At 54.1% G+C, this 16,967-nt stretch overlaps 1 protein-coding gene across 4 annotated transcripts in view; it reads right to left on the bottom strand.

Moving 5' to 3' along the window:
- The window catches only part of Rps6ka2 (ribosomal protein S6 kinase A2), a 298,320-nt gene that overhangs the window by 72,823 nt on the left and 208,530 nt on the right, over positions 1 to 16,967 (bottom strand). For all 4 annotated transcript variants that reach the window (XM_058580916.1, XM_058580915.1, XM_058580917.1 and 1 more), the window contains 2 exons: positions 12,776 to 12,892; positions 6,652 to 6,733 (listed from right to left, as the gene is read on the bottom strand). In XM_058580916.1, coding sequence (XP_058436899.1) covers positions 6,652 to 6,733; positions 12,776 to 12,892 — 199 coding nt within the window. The remainder of the gene's footprint in view (positions 1 to 6,651; positions 6,734 to 12,775; positions 12,893 to 16,967) is intronic.

Here is a 16,967-nt window from a genome sequence, read left to right as displayed (position 1 = left end):
ATTCTGCCTCAGTTTCCTCATTTTTGAAATTCTAGTAAGAGGAGGCACTTATACCTCAGGAATCTGAAATCACCAAACGTGAATCAAATGACACAGTGAGTTAGCACAGAAATGCAATCTGTTCAAACTCAGAGACTAAAGCTTGGCTTCTGAGTGACTCCATGTCTTCTAACTAAATGGAACAAATCCTGAGGTGCTGAGGATAAGGTTCTGGGGGTTGGCACCGACACGACTGCTCCAGGACCATTTCAGGATGTTGTGGTCAGTAAGGATGCCACCAATGCCCTTCTGTGCCGGCTACCCCAGACTGGTGTGCGCCAGGCACATCTGCAGAGTGACGCGATCAGCCTGCCCCGCTCCTTACAGAGTACACGGCATGTCCAGAGAAGGGGCTTTGGCTGATGACGTCCTGCCCTGTCACTCTCCCTCCTGGCTTGCTGTCACACTGCCACAATGACTCCCCACTCGGCCACCAACAGGCATGTGCAATGTTGCTACAACTGCCAGAGACCTCACTCACTCCGACATGTGGCCTACTCTGGCCACAATGAGGTCCCCAGGACAGACAGGACGTGATTTAGCTCCTTCGGAGAGGGGAATGCAGATCGCCTTTGGGCAGGCAGGGTGGACTTGCAAGAAAATGGTTAGACGTTGGTGAGGCGTGAAGACGCAGGGGAAGTCCTGCTGAAGACACCTTGATGTGAGAAGCTCTCTCCCTGGGGCCCTGAGACACGGACCACTGTGTGGGAGAGCGTCCTGGTCTCTGCCCAGCTCCCAGCTCTTATGACACACGGGCCCCTCGTGGAGGGATTAACCAAGGATTCTTTCTGATCAGATGGCAGCAGAAGCTCACCCTCCTCCTGGCTGCCCCACTCAGACGAACGAAACCTAGACCCCTGAAGCCCTGGCACATTTCCAACGCAGACACTCTCCAGTGAGAACAGGACCAGGGGACGAGAGGATGGCCCTCCTGTCAGAGCCTGCTGACCCCATACCCTCCATGCACTGAGGAAGGTGCCCACTGATACAAGCCCTGGGGAGATGGTGGCGAGAGAGGAAGGCTCCCAAGGTGACCCTGGCTGTGGCCACAGGGTCCTGGTTTCCTGATCCCGAACGTGTGAGTGCACGGCATGCAGGATGTGCAGGCCAGCTTAGGATCCCCTAGACTCCCTCGCTGGACTAGCCACTCAGGCCCCCTGCAGTGGCCCCACACCAGCAGCTTTGAAGGCCCCAGGTGACTCCAGCTGGCGCCAAGATTGAGAAGCACTGGCCACAGAATACAGGTGTTTTGAGGGGCGACAGCCCCACCTTTCAACTCGCTACTAGAATGGAGGTCAGGGCACTCCCGTCTGGTCTCCTGCCTGGGAAGGTGTCCTCCGCGAGGGGCACGTTAACAACCAAACTCCCTCGCAGCATGGGGTGGGGGCGACCTTCTCCGGGATCCGTTACATTTGGGATCCGCAACCTGGACTATTCCCTGTAACCACTGCACGGAGAGGCCTGAGTGTGGGAACCCGGGTTTCCAGAAGACCCTAATGGTCCTAAGTGGCCGTTGAGAGGTGAGGCACGGAGCTGGGGCACAGCACCAACACCCCTGCCAGCTCCTTCCTCCTCCAGCTGTGGAGCAGTTGACGACATTGGAAATGGCTGTCACCTGCTTAAAGAAAGGTGGTGACAGCGCTCGACACCCACACTTAGTAAGAGGCCACTTCCCTCCCTGTAGTCGCGTGGACACCAGCTGCAGGCCCACAGGGCAGTCTCCGGTGATTCTCATGTTTTCTGCCAGCCTCCAGCCCCCTCACTGTCCCTTTTCAGGTGTCTCTGCTGCTCAAGGGTGATGCGCTTTCCCTCCAGGGGCAGCCTGTGCTCTTGGGGCCACGCCCTTGGTGATGGGGAACACCACCATGGTGTTACAGAACGTCCCTTTGTTCCAGGCCACGCTCTTCAGGAGTGTTGCCTGGCTCACAAACCGGCCATATGATGAAGGTGGAGCCACGGGGTGTTCCAACAGCTTGGCTCTTGGAAGGCAGAAGTGTTGGAGCTAAACGGGTTTACATGTGCCTTGGCGGGGAGTGCCTTTCTCCACCCACGAGGTGAGGCTGAGGCTGGGCGGGTGGCCGTCCATGTATCTGCAGGAGGGGTGCAAGTGGACCTGCTCTCCCCATAACAGGGCCGGCTGCAGCACCGTGAGGTCTGGGGCCACCACACACAAAGCACTGTCCGGTGAGCCTCTTCCGTCTTGTCAAGAAAATAGACTGCAGCAGGGTTTCTGGAAAAAATATCTGTTCTTTGGTGGTGGACCATTATAGAAAGTTAGAACAGCGTGGGATGCAACACGTTGGCTTTCAAGCTGACTTCAAAAGGCAATGGAAAATGTCTACATCCTTCTGTGCCTTTGAAGCCAGATTTAAAGTTAGGTAGTCAGTGTAGTTGGGTAAATCGGGTCTAATACTGAGTAAGATCTAAAATGGAGGCCATGCTGACAATGATTCCAGGACAACTCATGGAATGTTAATGAAGTCCTGGAAAGGCCCTAGGCCAAAGTCCACCCCAAAGAAATGTTAATGGAACCCAGGGAACAGCCCCCAAAAGATTTGGAGATAGCCCATCCCAAAGAAGTGATAATGAAGTCCTTCCTGCCCAGATTACTTGTTTGGCCCACCTGTGTCCCACCCCTCAGGCCTTCCCACCTACATTCCATCACCAAAACTATAAAAAGGGGAGACAACCTGCACTTCCACGGATTCCACCTCTGGGTCCCCTTCTTCCTCCAGGAGAAGTCTTTTCTGCTGTCCTTTAATGAACTTCTAATTTCTACTCTGACCTTGCCTCGGCGTGCTTCTCTGGTGTTATTCTTCAACATTGGGGAAGCAAGGACTCGTCACCGCTCAACAGCGGTAACACCTTCATGGATCTCTCACAAGCAAAAATGATACTGCGTACTCAAGTAAACTATTCTAGAATACGTAGAAGTGACTTTATATACAAAAAAGTCAAATATGAAAATGTGAAATACAGAAGGTACCAGCAACCTGTCACCTGTGACCTGGACAGAGCTGCTGCTGTCATTCTGGCCCAGCTCCTGACAATGGGTCTGCCTGCCGTGAGCACCCGCCTGTGGGGCACCTGCAAACAGATTCAGCGCCTGCTTGCTCCATACCAGCTGGGTCAGCGGCCACTTCTCGGGGGCACTTAGAAGGCTTACACACCCAAGGGGACAGAAGTCAGGAGACAGTGGTGAGCTCTCGCATTCAGAGGTCGGGGCCAACCTGACCGAGCCCAGGGCAGCTTCCCAGCCTGGCCTCCTGCGTTCAAGCATTCCACCTCCCCTGCTTCCTCCCCTTCCTTCCAGAGGCCCACGGTGGCACCCACTTGAGGGTGAGAAAGGAAAGTCTTGGGAGGGGCAGGAGGAGCTGGCCATGGTCACTGCTCAGATCCGGAGGCTACACGGAGTCTGGGGCAGGAGGGAGATGGCTGGCTTGAGTGGACCAGCATGCCCCCAGTCTCCATCTTCAACCACAGGAAGACTCTGCCTCTGGTCCGAGCCACAGGGTGGGCCAGCAAAGGCCCATGCTATTTAGGATTGCTCCCTTTAAAACAAGGGCTTTACTGAGATCATCCACATTTCAAACAATTCCCCCATTCAAAGTGCACAATTCAGGGGTTTTTGCGTGTTCAGTTGAACAATCACCACCCATCAATTTTAAAACATTTTCATCACCCAAGAAGAAGCCAAGACCAGGCACACTGCTGCTGTGTCCCCAGTCCAGCCCTGTAACCACTGGCCTCCACACAGACGGAGCAGCACACACGAGGACCCTGGGCCGGGTCTCACTGGGCAGCTGTCTTCCAGGCCCACCACGTTGCCTGTGGAGTGTGCAGCGCTCTCAGCCTCCTTTATCCTCACTGGACACTGGCTTCTCCCCACTGCTGGGTTCTTGTGAACTGGCTGGTGCCGCCACAGACATTCCAGTGCAGTCTCTGTGTAGCCCGTGTTTTCATTTCTCCTGGTGAATACCCAGGAGTGGGGCAGCTGGGCCTCGTGGTCACCTGTGTCTAACCTTGTTGAGAAACTGCATGAGCAGTTTGGTTTGAACTAGAGAATGTTTAATGTATTTCTTTTTCTCTGGGGCAACTATTAGGTAGAGAGGTTATTTTATTAAAAGTTGGGGATAGGAAGTCAAAGCTTGCTTTGTTTTCTATACCTCTTCTTACTAACAGAGCAATTATTTAAAATAACATTGTCATGAGACTCTTGAAACATTTGTTCATGTTCACCTGGTAACAGTTATATAAATACTGTTATACGATAAAAATGTTAAATCTAAAGCATGGCTTTAATCAGGTTGCAACACTCAACTAGAAACTCAAGTGCCCAAGTCTTCTGTGCACACAGGAATTTCCAGAACAACCTGTGAGCACCCAAATCCTTAGCTGTACTCCTGAGCAACCCTGGCCTTTGCTCATAGCGAGTTCCCCTTGGACGTGCATGGGACCCCAGGTGACACCAGGGTCAGTGTCTGCATTTTCTGATTGCTGGTCATGCTGACAACATCACCCTGATTCCTCTCCTCTGTGGAAGTGGTCACCTCCTTGAGCCTTGGGTCCCGCTCACCTCCCAACTTCTCCTGACACCTCCTCGTAATGAAGCCAGATTTAAAGTTATGTAGTCAGTGTAGTTAGATAAATCTAATATCGAGTGAAATCTAAAATGGAGACCATGCGGAGAATGACTCAGGGAAAACACAGGACAACTCATGGAAGTCCCGAAAAGGCCCTAGGCCAAAGTCCACCTCAAAGAAATGTTAATGAACAGCCCCCAGCAAAAAGGTGCTGACTCAGAAGTCCTTCCTGACCAGATTACTTCTTTGGCCCATCTGTGTCCCACCCCTCGGTCCTTCCCACCTACATTCCATCACTGAAAGAACTATAAAAAGGGGAGACAACCTCACTTCCACGGATTCCACCTCTTGGGTCCCCTTCTTCCTCGGGGAGAAGTCTTTTCTGCTGTCCTTTAATGAACTTCTAATTTCTACTCTGACCTGGCCTCGGCGTGCTTCTCTGGTGTTATTCTTCAACATTGGGGAAGCAAGGACTCGTCAGCGGTCAGCAGCGGTAACAGTGTGAGAGCGCCTTCCCTGTGCCACACGTCAGGGCAGTCCCAGTCTGCATGCGTGCCAGCTGGCTGGCTGGTGACGTGGACTGGGTTCAAAGGCGCTTGTGTATCAATAACTAAGAAAACGGTGAAGAAACCACGCAGCATGTGAACATAAGTTTCTGAGGCAGGACGGCTCGGTGGCCCAAGGGTCAGCTCCACTGCTGGAAGGAGCACACCCGAAACCTTCCATTTACTGGGGAAAAGACATTCAAGAAAGTTCCACCCAAATAAAACAAGGGATTGGGTTTCCAAGGTGGAGTCTTGCTTGGTGATTTCTTGTGGACAGCAGATTGACTGACATCTTGGAAAGCCACACCCGCCGCAGGCGCTGTGTGGGATCACAGGCAGATGGAGGGAAAAGGCACACATATGTCAGTCGCACAGCCCAATCAGGCAGTAATGTCAGGCCAGGCCCCTCTTGTGCTCAAATGAGCACAGCTCACACACACAGCCCATGGCTCGCTTGTGACATGCATGGATCTGGTCTGTCCCTTGTGCCCTCCACTGGTGGTCCTGTCTCCTCTCCCCAGGAGAAGGCACAGGACTCGGAGCCCCCATGCCGCTGTCTCTGCAGCTCCCTGCACACCACTGCCACGGACATTGTGCTCTAAGAGAAACCAAAGGCTGCCTGAGTCTTACAGAACCCCAAAGCCGACCACGAGCTCCCCTGCTCCTGCTGGGTAACCCCCCCCAGGCGAGGCTCCCTGGCCTGCTGGCTCCTCTGTGGGCTGGGCCCCATTCAGCCTGCAACCTAGCGGGTTTCCCTCCCCTGCCAGCCACAAAATCAAGTACATCATCTCATGTGCAGGGACTGGGCCACCTCGCCCTCGCACGACACAGCCTGCCTCCCCCGGCCTCAGCTCTTGAGAGCAGCCCATGTGACCTGTGTGGCATTAATGGCCACCTCCCTGGGCGGAAGCAGAGACTAATAAACCACTGCCAACTGGGTGTCCAGAGCCAGGTGTTGGGGGTTCAGCCTCTCCTACTGCGCAGCACACTCCCCTCACCAAGAGCGAACAGGGTGCAGGGTCACGAGGTGGGTGAGACTCTGCACCCCGCTGGGTTCTCACCCCGTGTGGGAGCAGAGGCTGGAAGCCACTGCTGGACGGGACTCCCAACTCCCAGTCACTGGGACAGCAGGAAAACAGCTCAGCCACGAGCCACACTTGACCTGAAGCTGAGCTTCCCGGTGACCCCGGGTGGGTCTGTCACGCACACAGAGGTAGCAGCCTGCTCCGCCTGCTGCCCTCTTCCCAAGGCTCTCCAGGAGGAGCATCTGTGGATGGCTGGTGTTTACGCAAGATGGCTCTCCTCCAAAACTGGAAATTCTGCCTGGATATCTTAAACACCCAGGGAACGTTTGTATTGCTTATCGACTATCAGCCAGCAGGGCCCATGGGCTCCGGAACCCATGAGAACCCATGAGAACCCATGAACCATAGTGGGGTGAGTGCCTTCTCAGCGCTTCTCCAAACAGCGCCCTGAGGCCTTACCTTTCAAGGTGGCTTTCCTCAGGACCTTCATGGCGTACAGCTGGCCAGCATCAGATCCAGTGACCTTCCTCACCAGGAACACCTGGTAAGCAGAAAACACTCTGAAACTGACCAGACCTCAAACTCAGCCCTCCGGGCTTGGCAGGGGCTCCACAGAGGAATCCCCACAGCACAAAGACCCCACAGGAAGTCTGACCCTCCCCACTGCCCGGAGGAGCCCGGCCAGCTGCAGCCCGTGGGGACCACGGTCATGTTCGTAGAGCCATCTGGTCTTGGTGCCACTAACTTTCTATTTGGAACTAGAAGCATGTTTTCTCTTTTTGAAGAATGTTTAGAAAAACAAAATATTCGAAAGTTTTTAGGGAGATAATTTGTTCTATTTTAATAACCCTCTGTAAACTGCCCCCACCCATGAAAACCACTCAGAGTTCGTCCTGCCCGGAGAGCAGCGCTGCCCAGCCTTTGAGATCCACCAGCTTCCCTTATTAGACTCTCCTCACCCAAACTGCACCTGCAGGCAGCTCAGGTGTACTGACAGTTAGTTCTAACCGGCTCTCAGACACACTCAGCACTTTCTGAGACACTTTTTAAGGTGTATCTGAGGAAAACCAAAAAGAAGAGGGAATTGAGACAGGCTAAGTTTAAACTCCCCTTCATACTTGGAATAAAATTAGTAAAGGAAAAACATTCAGAGGATCCTTTATGAAAAGAAGTCCCCAGGCAAATGAAGAACATGCGGATTTTCCTACAGATGCGAACCTCGATTCCCCAGAGGCTCTGGCTGCGAGGCAGGCAGAAGGGGCTGCCCACGGGGTGTGGTCTGAGGGCAGAGCAGCCTTTCTCCTTCCCAGGGCCTCTCTTTTCAGCCTCAGAAAGCAGAGGACCAGCTCTAAGCAAGTGCCTGGGGCAGTCTGGCTGGACACAAATGCTCAGAGGAACCAGGCTTGGTGGAATGGAGCCGCGGTGAGCCACGTGCACTGCCCGGAAGTGGGAAGGGGAGGAGAGGAGCTTCTCCCCACAGACGGACATGTGACCAGTGCTTGCTCTCTCAGGCCTCCCACTGATGAGGACAGACACTCAGGACTCAGGCAGCACAGGGTCTCGGGCAGACCCTATGAGGGACGGGCAAGAAGACACAGGTCCCAGCACAAGGGTGGATCCACAGAGCCTGACCTCAGTTCCAAGACTGCACCCTGTGTCCCAGAGAGACTCGCCACCTCCAGACCCCAGAGCTGTGTCCCCCGTCCCTCCAGTATCTGTCACTGCTGCAACCACACCAGTGTCCATGGACAATTGCTGGACCCCTCTGCCCAGGGCCGAGAGGCGGGCCGGTTCTGTGCAGTGGTGTGCTGCCTGAGATGCCTGGGTCCTGGGAAACATGGCAGATGGAGATAGGCTCCCTTTTCTGGGGTCTGAGAACTGTGTTTATTTGGGGCGATGGTGGAACACCTACACACATTTGCACCTCTGCAGGGCTGGTGCAGCCTGGAGAGACAACTTGGGGCTTACCCTCACGGGCACTGACTGCCATGCAGGAGTTGAGGCACTGAGCCCTTCTGCAGGACCTGGGGACCCCGGTTCTACACACAGCTCTGCCATAACCGTGCAAATTACTACAGATGGACAAACTCTGCTATCTTAGAAATGTCCTGCTAGGCCAAAGCCTCTCTTGGTGTAGGGGATAAGATTCCCAACAGGCAGGAAGAAACATGTCAGCAGTGGTCAGAAGAAGGGATTATTTGCAGACAGAGAAACATCAGTGCCCAACTCCTGAGTCTTCCCTGATACTTATAAGACAATCACACACAGCACAGTCTAGTTCCCGCCTGAGGCTGCACTTCCATCTACTGTCTGTGGAGACCAGTGAAGCTGTAGGCACTTGGCTATGAGTGTTGTGGAGACTTCTCATCAGCCCCTTGCTGGTGCCCAGGAGGCGGGAGGCGGGACATGCAGCAGGAGTCCAGGTGGTAGGCAAGGCTGAAGGATGAGTCCTGGTCCCAGGGAGGCCGCAGGGTCACCACTGAGTCTCTACCCACACCCAGGAGAGGAAGTCGGGTCTCAAAGGTCTCAAGGGGATGGGGTGAGTGACGGCTGGCTGGTGGAGGGATGGTGCCACTGGCTGCAGGTCTGCTGTTTCCAGTCCAGCAGTTGAGGGGCAGTGACAGTAGTGAGGGGCAGGGTGTGGCCCTCCTCAGTGGAAGTTCTGACTGCATTCAGGGAGCACTGAAAGCTCACCCCCCTGGAGCCTGGACCACCAGAGCTGCCAGTTACAACGCAGTTCACAGCGTGCCAAACCGTGCGGGTGTTCACATGAGATCTCTCGCTTCTCACAGGAAGGGCGGCTCCTCGCCACTAACGGGGTCAAACTCCTGCTAGTGCCAGGACTTCCAAGTCATCGCGTCAGGTGCTGCCACGGCCAGCAGAGGGCTCAGCAGCAGAAGCCTGGCACCTTGAGGCGAGCCACCAAGACCGCAGCAGCTTAGACACAATCGGCAGGGCCTGGCCGCACCCTGCGTGGCCCTCTGTGCCCTGCCAGGCTCGTGCACTGCAGCACTCAACGCCGACGCAGCAAAGGCAGCTTCCGAACAACTCCGCCGTGTCAGCAGACGCAGTCGCCTAACCCAGTGGCACACACCACCGCGCTACATTTTTAGGATGGCTCCTGCAGCCACGTGGCCACAACTGCAGCCTGGGACAGACGTGACGTCATCCTGAATCGGCCCATTCATTGGGGACCACTGTGGTCCACAGAATCAGCACCTGATGCTCTCAGCACTGGAGTGTGACAGCTGGTCTGCAGTGGGCCAAGAGGCAGGAAGGCAGGCGTCTGACCCATTCCTGTGCTGCCACCCACGGGGTCACAGGAAAGTTCTAAAATTTTAAGACTCTGGTTTGCTTCCTTCTCAGAGTGTGAAAATCATGACCTGCAGACCAGCCCCAGGACTCCACGGAAGGGAGCCCCAGGGCAGCAGAGAAGCGGGGAGTCACTCTTCCCAAGAGCACGGGGCTCTGTGCCCAGCCTCTGCGCCCGAGAGCAGGTGGTCCATGCCACCCCTTCAGCACTCGGCTGTGCCTGGCCACACTCCATTGCTTTCCCAGGCCATTTTTTTAAAAAAAATATTTATTTTACAGTTGGACACAGTACTTTTATTTCACTCATTTATTTTTTATGTGGTGCTGAGGAGAGAACCCAGGGTCCTGCCCGTGCTCCGTGAGCACTCTACCGCTAAGCCACAACCCCAGCCACTCCCCCACTGGGTTCCTGGGCACAGTGCGCCCTGCAGGCCTGAGCTCGGGGCTAGAGCCATCGCCAGCAGGCTGTGCTCCGTGTCGGGGTGCCGCGGCTTCTAGGCCTCAATTGCTGCCGAAAGAAATTCCACAGCCAGAGACGTTTCGTTCCTCCAGTGTGTTCTGTGTGGGGTTGTTGTTGTTGTTTGTTTACAGGAATACTCTTCTTGTGCACAAGCAGAGAGTAGTGACCGAGGATCCTGTAGAGGGCCTGAACGGTCAGGGTCCCTGACAGTCGTCCTGCAGACACTCCTGGGCTCTGGGTGCAGTGCAGGCCTGCATGCCCAGGTCTCCCCGGCCGAGGCTAGATTTTATCCATTTCTCTGTCTCCCGTGTCTTCAGTCATTCAGTGGAGAGGAGGGTGGAGGGGCTCAGAAGCAGGCCAGGCTGTGAGTGGACCCACCTGCAGGCAGGGCCAGACTCATGCTGGTCTCTGGCTGGAGCGAGGGTGGTGGAATCCAGGACTCTTCTCCCTCAGGGGTGGAAAGGAGGCCCGCCCCTGCTTGAGGCAGCCATGGAGAAGTGTGGGCAGCAGAGCCCAGGCTTGTCCTCCCCCTGCTGCTGTTGCCTGGATGGAAAACACAGCCTCCGTGGACGAGCGCAGAGACACTGACCGCGGCTGCTTCCCGCGAGGGCTCTGCTTCCTTCCCAGTGACCTGAGTGAAGCTCTGAGGACCAGCCTACTGCACCGGGTCCCACTCAGTGCACAGAGGGGGCTTGAGCCTTGCTCCCCTGTCCTGCAGCCTAGCCTGGCCTGGCCTGGCCGCCACCGCTGGCTCTCAGCGAGCAGAAGCTGAGCCGGCCATCGAGGTCACCTTAGGGCACACCCACCAGAGGGGCTTGTCTCCTTCTGCTTCTCCTCTCTGACCCTCTGAACTGACTCAGTTATTCTGTGTGTCACGAGGACACGTGTGGCTATAACAAGAGAATTCACAAGAGGGCCAGGAAGGCCAAGCGTGGCACATCACGGGGGTCAGCGCTCCAGGAGGATTCTGCCAAAGGCCGTCATTCTACTTGTTTTCCAAGGGTTTCTTTTTTTAATTTTAATTTTTTAGTTGTACATAGTCACAGTACCTTTGTTTTATTTATTTACTTTTATGTGGTGCTGAGGATGGAACCCAGGGCCTCGCATGTGCTAGGCGAGCGCTCTGCCACTGAGCCACAACCCCAGCCCTGCCAAGGGTTTCTTTTTAAAGCAAAATTAAAATTCCAACTTTGAAGTCTGAACGAAGGAATTGGGAAGCCTTTTCTCTTTCTGTGTTTAATACACTAGTTTTCCAACCAGGGTATTTAAGGGTGGTGGTTCTGCAGTCGGGCACTGCTGGACACCTGGAGCACGGGTCTGCTTCCCCGGAGCCCAGGAAGCTTTTCCTGTCTCCCTGTCACCAGGAACTCAGTGCCCCTCTTGGGATGGGGCTGTCGCACCCATGGTGTTTCCAGCAGTAACAGAGCTGGTCACTCACAGCCATGAAACCCGGCAGGCCTCGTCCGTGCTGCGCTGGGGCAAAGACAATTCCGGCCCACGCCCGCAAAGGCTGACTCCACTCATGAAGTGACACGTGGGCAGCACCTTGGAAAGTCAGCACAATGAAGAGGACCCCTGTCTGTGTTTTCAAATCACACTTCTCCGAGAAATGATCTTTCCTATTTTTCTGGTCAGTGCAAGACATTGAGCTGTCCCCTGAAACAGGCTCTGTGTTCTGCTTTCCATGATGGCTACTTACAGAGCGAGGCTTCACAAACACTACGGGAGCCGTAGTAAACAGCATTCTATAGAGCAAAATGGCCCGAATACTGGTGATGTGCAGCAGAATAAACACATTCCTCACCACATTACCCAGCAGAAAAGAAAAAGAGAAAAGTCCTTCTACTTCATCAGCATGACAAAAGATCAATTTCTGCAAACAACTTTATGTGGTCTGTAAGAGATCATTCAGATATCAGCATACTATTAATCCTACCCTTAAGTGGGATTAAGCTGATTGCATTTTAGTAAAAAGTCAGGGGAAGGCTGGAGAGGTCTGGTGGACGTCCACAGGCCACATGAAAGCAGTTGAGGGCCAGGCCGCCCCCCTTCCCTGGAGGAGAGGGCTCCCTGGGCACGGCAGGCCATGCCTGCCATCCACCCTTCACACCAGGGGCAGAGAAGCCAGAGCTTCCCGGGAACAAACCCCAGGCCACCGAGTGAAAGCACCTGTTGGCATCTGCTGTCTCTGGACGTGGCCCAAGTGAAAGGCAGCCTTTCTCATTTCCTGGAAGAAATCAGTTTTTATCGCTGTAATTTGGAAGTAGAAGAAGAAAGGAAGCCAGCAGTTCTGGCTACACACACACACACTGCAGCAGCTGCCAATCACATAAGGTGGGGCCCATTACCATCTTGCAGGAGGGGAGACACTCTGAGAGGCAAAGGAGCTTTGCTCAGAGGCTAAGGGAGCCAGTTGTGCTCCAGCCTTCCAGATGTCATGTGGCCAATCCAGAGAGGTGTTTTTCCTCCTTCTCTTATTCTACTGTTTTGAGCTTTAAAAAGCTAGCTGTTAGGATGCACTGCCACAGATGCTCTGGCTCAAGCTCAACTGCCCCGCTCCCCTTGGTGACCAAGGGAACCTTGGGGAGCAGCTGGGGAGGCCAGGCTCCATGGTCTTGAGGGGGAGGCGGTCCCCACTGGACACAACTCCCTGATGGGCAAGGGCCCCGGCACTGATGTGCACAGGCTGCAGGTCACCTGGGCTGTGCTGAGCTAGGACCATCTGTACTTCTCATTCTGTCAGGTGTGGCCCCTGTGTCCTTGATGCTCAGGAGTGAGACCCTCTTGCACCCATCCGGGAGCTGAACTTACCTTCCCATAGGACCCTTGTCCTAAAACCTTCAGCAGCTCAAACTGGGAAGGATCGGCCTTCTCAAACCCTTCTTTGACATGGTGACTGATGTCGATCTCCTTCACGATGCCTTCTTCCTGCGGAGAAGAGCAGTATACCGTGACACAGGGGCAGGGTCCCTGGGAGTTGCCCTTAGCACCTCCCTCCACTGTAGTCACTGTGATTGGCTCTGCCACAGACTTCCAGGATTGGAGGGACGTTTGTGACACCATGCAGCTTTATGGAATCATCTCCAGTTAGTTTGCTGGCATGTGAGCCTCAAATTGTTTCTTTTTTGCAGGGATTTTTGTCATTTGGTCTTACCAGTACCTCTGGGAAATCTAAAGGTAGTCTCAATGAAACCCATTCTACTTATCAATTTGAGCAAAACTTTTGGTTGGGGTGACCAGCAGCCACAGAACAGACAGCCTAGGGGGTCGGTTCAGTGTCTACACGCTGTGCTCAGAAGGGCACGGACAGGTTCCCACGTGTGACGTCACTGGTGAAATGCAGATGGTCTGGTCGCCTCTCCCCCCCATTCACACTATCCCTGATGTTTTTGACACAGCTGATGTGATGAATGCTTCCTTGCCACCCTATGGATTGTATTTCAGAAGCAGTGAGAAAGTTTTCTCCAATCTGGAAGCAAGAATTTCCTGTAGGAGAAAGAACCTACATCTTTAAGATAAAGCCTGGACAGAGAGCACTTTCATGCCAAGCTGCCCCAGGCAAAGACACTGGGCGCCACTTGCACAGGTGGGTGGGCTTTCTGCCCGGTGCCACTGTCAGGTGAGGACCTGGAGAGCAGCCGCTTCCCGACCCGGAGCCTTCTCTTCTCCAAGGCATCTCTGCGCCTTCTGAGAGGCTCCTGCTGGCTCCTGGGCGCGGGACACAGCAGAGAGCCGTGAGGAGGTCATGCAGAGCAGGCACGGGGCCCTGGGCACCTAGGCCCCGCGGTCCTGCGGAGGGCACCCCTGCTCCTCACGCTCCCAGCCCAGGACTCACTGTACAGCCACACGCCTCTTCCCTGTGCTTCAAATGAAACCCCAGCAGCAGCCATCTGCCTTAGGACGTTTGAATCACCTCTGAGGTTACTGCTTTCCCTCCAGGAACTGCAAGAGCAGAGGAGGGAAGGGCCTGTGCGCTCTGCTTCCCATCCTGACAGTTACTGGAAGCTTCCTGATTTCCACATGGTTGAGGATTATTCGCCACTTTGGTGAAAACAATGTTCTTTTCTTGGAAACGCAAACACTATGGCCCCAGTTCTCTCTGGCTGGTTGTAAGGTTTACAGAAGCTCACTTACAAGACACAGGATTGTAACGGTGCTTCTTTGTCTTTACTTCTTGAACAGGTAAGTAAAACCCCGGGGTGGGGTGCACAGTTTTGGGTGGTGGCTTTGAGGACAACCCAGCACTGTAGCTCAGATGTTCTGAACCCCAGGGCCACCAGAGCCACAGGAAGCTCCAGGTTTTGTAGTGAACTCTTCCAACTTGCAATAGGGAAAACAGTCAGCAGGGGCCCTGGGGCTGTGGGTGTGCCACAGCCCTATCCACAAGGAAAGCCCTGCTGGTGGCTGTAGAAGCCCAAAGCCAACCCTACACCCGCTGGGCACAGATGTGCTATCTTTTTCTGCCACTGACCTACCACTGGAAGAAGGAACTGGGAAGATTATCTGTCATTTAAATAAGACACTCCTTTTCTGTTACAAAACCCTCTCCCCGGGTCAAGACGTCCTCTGCCCACAGCACAGAGGCAGTGGGGTGATGTGAGTCATCCAGAATCCCAACCTCCCTCCTAAACAGCCCCAGCCCTGCAGCTGTGCAATGCAACACCTACCTTACCTAAGGTCACAATCCCCTCAGTACATCTCTCTGGGCTCCAGCGGGAATGTGAACGTGAGCAGTCACACTGCTGAACCAGAGTCAGATGTGATGCTGTCCAGAGGCTCAGGGCAGGAGGGAGAATGAAAGTGGCCAGGGACACGGGCCAAAGAGGCTTGGACTCCCACACTGGTCTCTGCCTGAGGCCAGTTTCACAGCACTCGGGTGTGCTTCCGGAGCTCTTTTGGAAGGCTGGAGAATCACAAGTAAAAAATAAGCCCCCCTCCTCCACTATGGGCCACCATCCCCTCGCTGCCCCGAGGGACAGGCCATCCCGAAGGCTTGCCCAGCCGGAGCTGGCAGCACCAAGGCGAGTGCCTGCCCTCGGGGAATCGGCCATGAACTCGGCTCCTCTGGATGCCAGCCACCTCCCCAGCCCCTGGCAGGCCACGCTCTTAAGCCAGCTTCAGAGCTCCTGCAAACACAGACGGCACCGCAGGCCACTCCTGCTTCCTTGATCTCAGCCACGTACCTTCTTGAGTTATGGCCCTAACATCTCAACTCACACATTTAAATGCAAACATCTACCAGCATTTACAAGATGTGTGCACATTCTTGCTGTCAAAGGGTTTAGAGGAAATGGACCCCAAGCACAAATAAAATTTCACCTCCTAGAACAGCATTTGGAACTCCAGATTTCTCTCCTGATACAGCTAACTTACCATTTAAAATCAGTAAGGTCTCTACCAACCACTCAACAGAATCTCAACTAGCAACAGGGTCCCATTTGAGAGCTCAGAGTTCTGAGTTCCTGGTGACGTTTGGGTCTGAACTTGCTTGAGGACACCTAACTATGACCCAAGAACTAAGACAAAACTGGAGCTCAGGGGACCCAGTGGCGATGCAGGGCAGATCAGGGCAGTGTCCACAGAAAGCAGCTGGGCAGGAGAAGGAAGGAGGGCCCAGGCAAGGCTGCTCCCCACTGTCTCTGGACACCTAAAGGACCACGAGAACAAAACTATTCCTGCCTCATTGTGAAGTAACATCTGTGATCTCTCCTTGGTGAGGCAGGCCGTTCTATCTAGAACACTACGCGGATGTGCACGCCATCCCCCAGGCAAACAGTCTGCTCCTAAATCCACGCCACATGGGTGCTCTACACTTGGTTCTGATCACAGTGCCTGGGAAGAGTGTTTTTAAAATAACTTGAGTGATGGAAAGAGAAGCAGGTACCATGACCAGGTGCTGGCCCCACAGGCGAAGATGCCAAAAGGTTGTAATGTGAGAAAGAAGCTAGAGACATGAACAGTTTAAACCACGTCCATCCATGGACACTGTTACGACAATGCTTCCAAAATCCCTGCAGAGCATCATCCGAGAGTCCTGAGGCTGAACTGCCTCACCGGCTTCAGCAGGTGCTCCCAGGGGCTGGAAAGCTAGAAGAACAGCCCCCACAGCAAGTCTCGGGAGCTGGACCCCAGCTGTGCTAACTCTCCTCTCCCTGTCAAAGTCGCCCCCTCAGGGAATTCCTGTTCTGAATCATCTGCTGTTCATGTCATTAAAAGTATAATATTTATGAAAAGAAAATGCAAATTAAAAGTTGTGGGAGAATATTGATAAAAATATAGGAAATAAAAATTAGACAAGTGTTAAGATTTATTTCCAAAAAAAGGGAGAGGTCATTCTAGAAATCAGAGCTGCATGCAGGATATCAATTCTCAGAAAATTATAGAATAAGTTTGCAGGGTTTGTTTATACAAATACAGAAACAAGGACAACACCTCAAGGCTGTACCCACAGTCTGTTGGTGAGCCCTGCTCTGCTTCTGAGGTTAAGACGTCAGGGGATGCGGCCACAGCGAGACTCGAGCCTGATTTTGATGAGACTTGTGACACTCTTTCCTGCAGCTCAGATAGGCCAGAGGCCCACCATGCCATGGAGGTCCAAGGAAGGAGCACCAGGAGCCACTCTTCATGGTACACATACAGGACCTGCTCATCCAAGAACATCTTGTTCAGAGGTCTCAGCACAGCCATGGTGCCACCTGCATCACGACCACCCAGGGGATCTGCTGGATTCGCAGACTCCAGGCCCAGGGGAGGACGACATGGAGGCCAACTTTGTCTTGGGGGACAGCGGAAATACCTAGCAAGCTCGAGGCTGGTTTCATAGCCTCCCAGGGCAGGGGACCTGGCGACAATTCCCACAGCTTGCCCCAAGGGACTTCTGGTCCACCTCTGCAGAAAGTGAGTCCTCTGGGAGCTGCATCCCATTGTAAGAACAAACCAGGACAAAGTCCGCCTCTGTGCCCACCCAAGGTGTCTCCCCACACCCACACGGGCCCTGACACAT

The sequence above is a fragment of the Marmota monax genome, unplaced genomic scaffold (assembly GCF_021218885.2).
Source record: "Marmota monax isolate L192 unplaced genomic scaffold, Marmota_monax_Labrador192_F-V1.1 WCK01_AAM20220418_F8-fsc00083, whole genome shotgun sequence".
NCBI classification, from domain to species: Eukaryota; Metazoa; Chordata; class Mammalia; order Rodentia; family Sciuridae; genus Marmota; species Marmota monax.
This window is presented reverse-complemented; position numbering and strand designations above follow the sequence as displayed.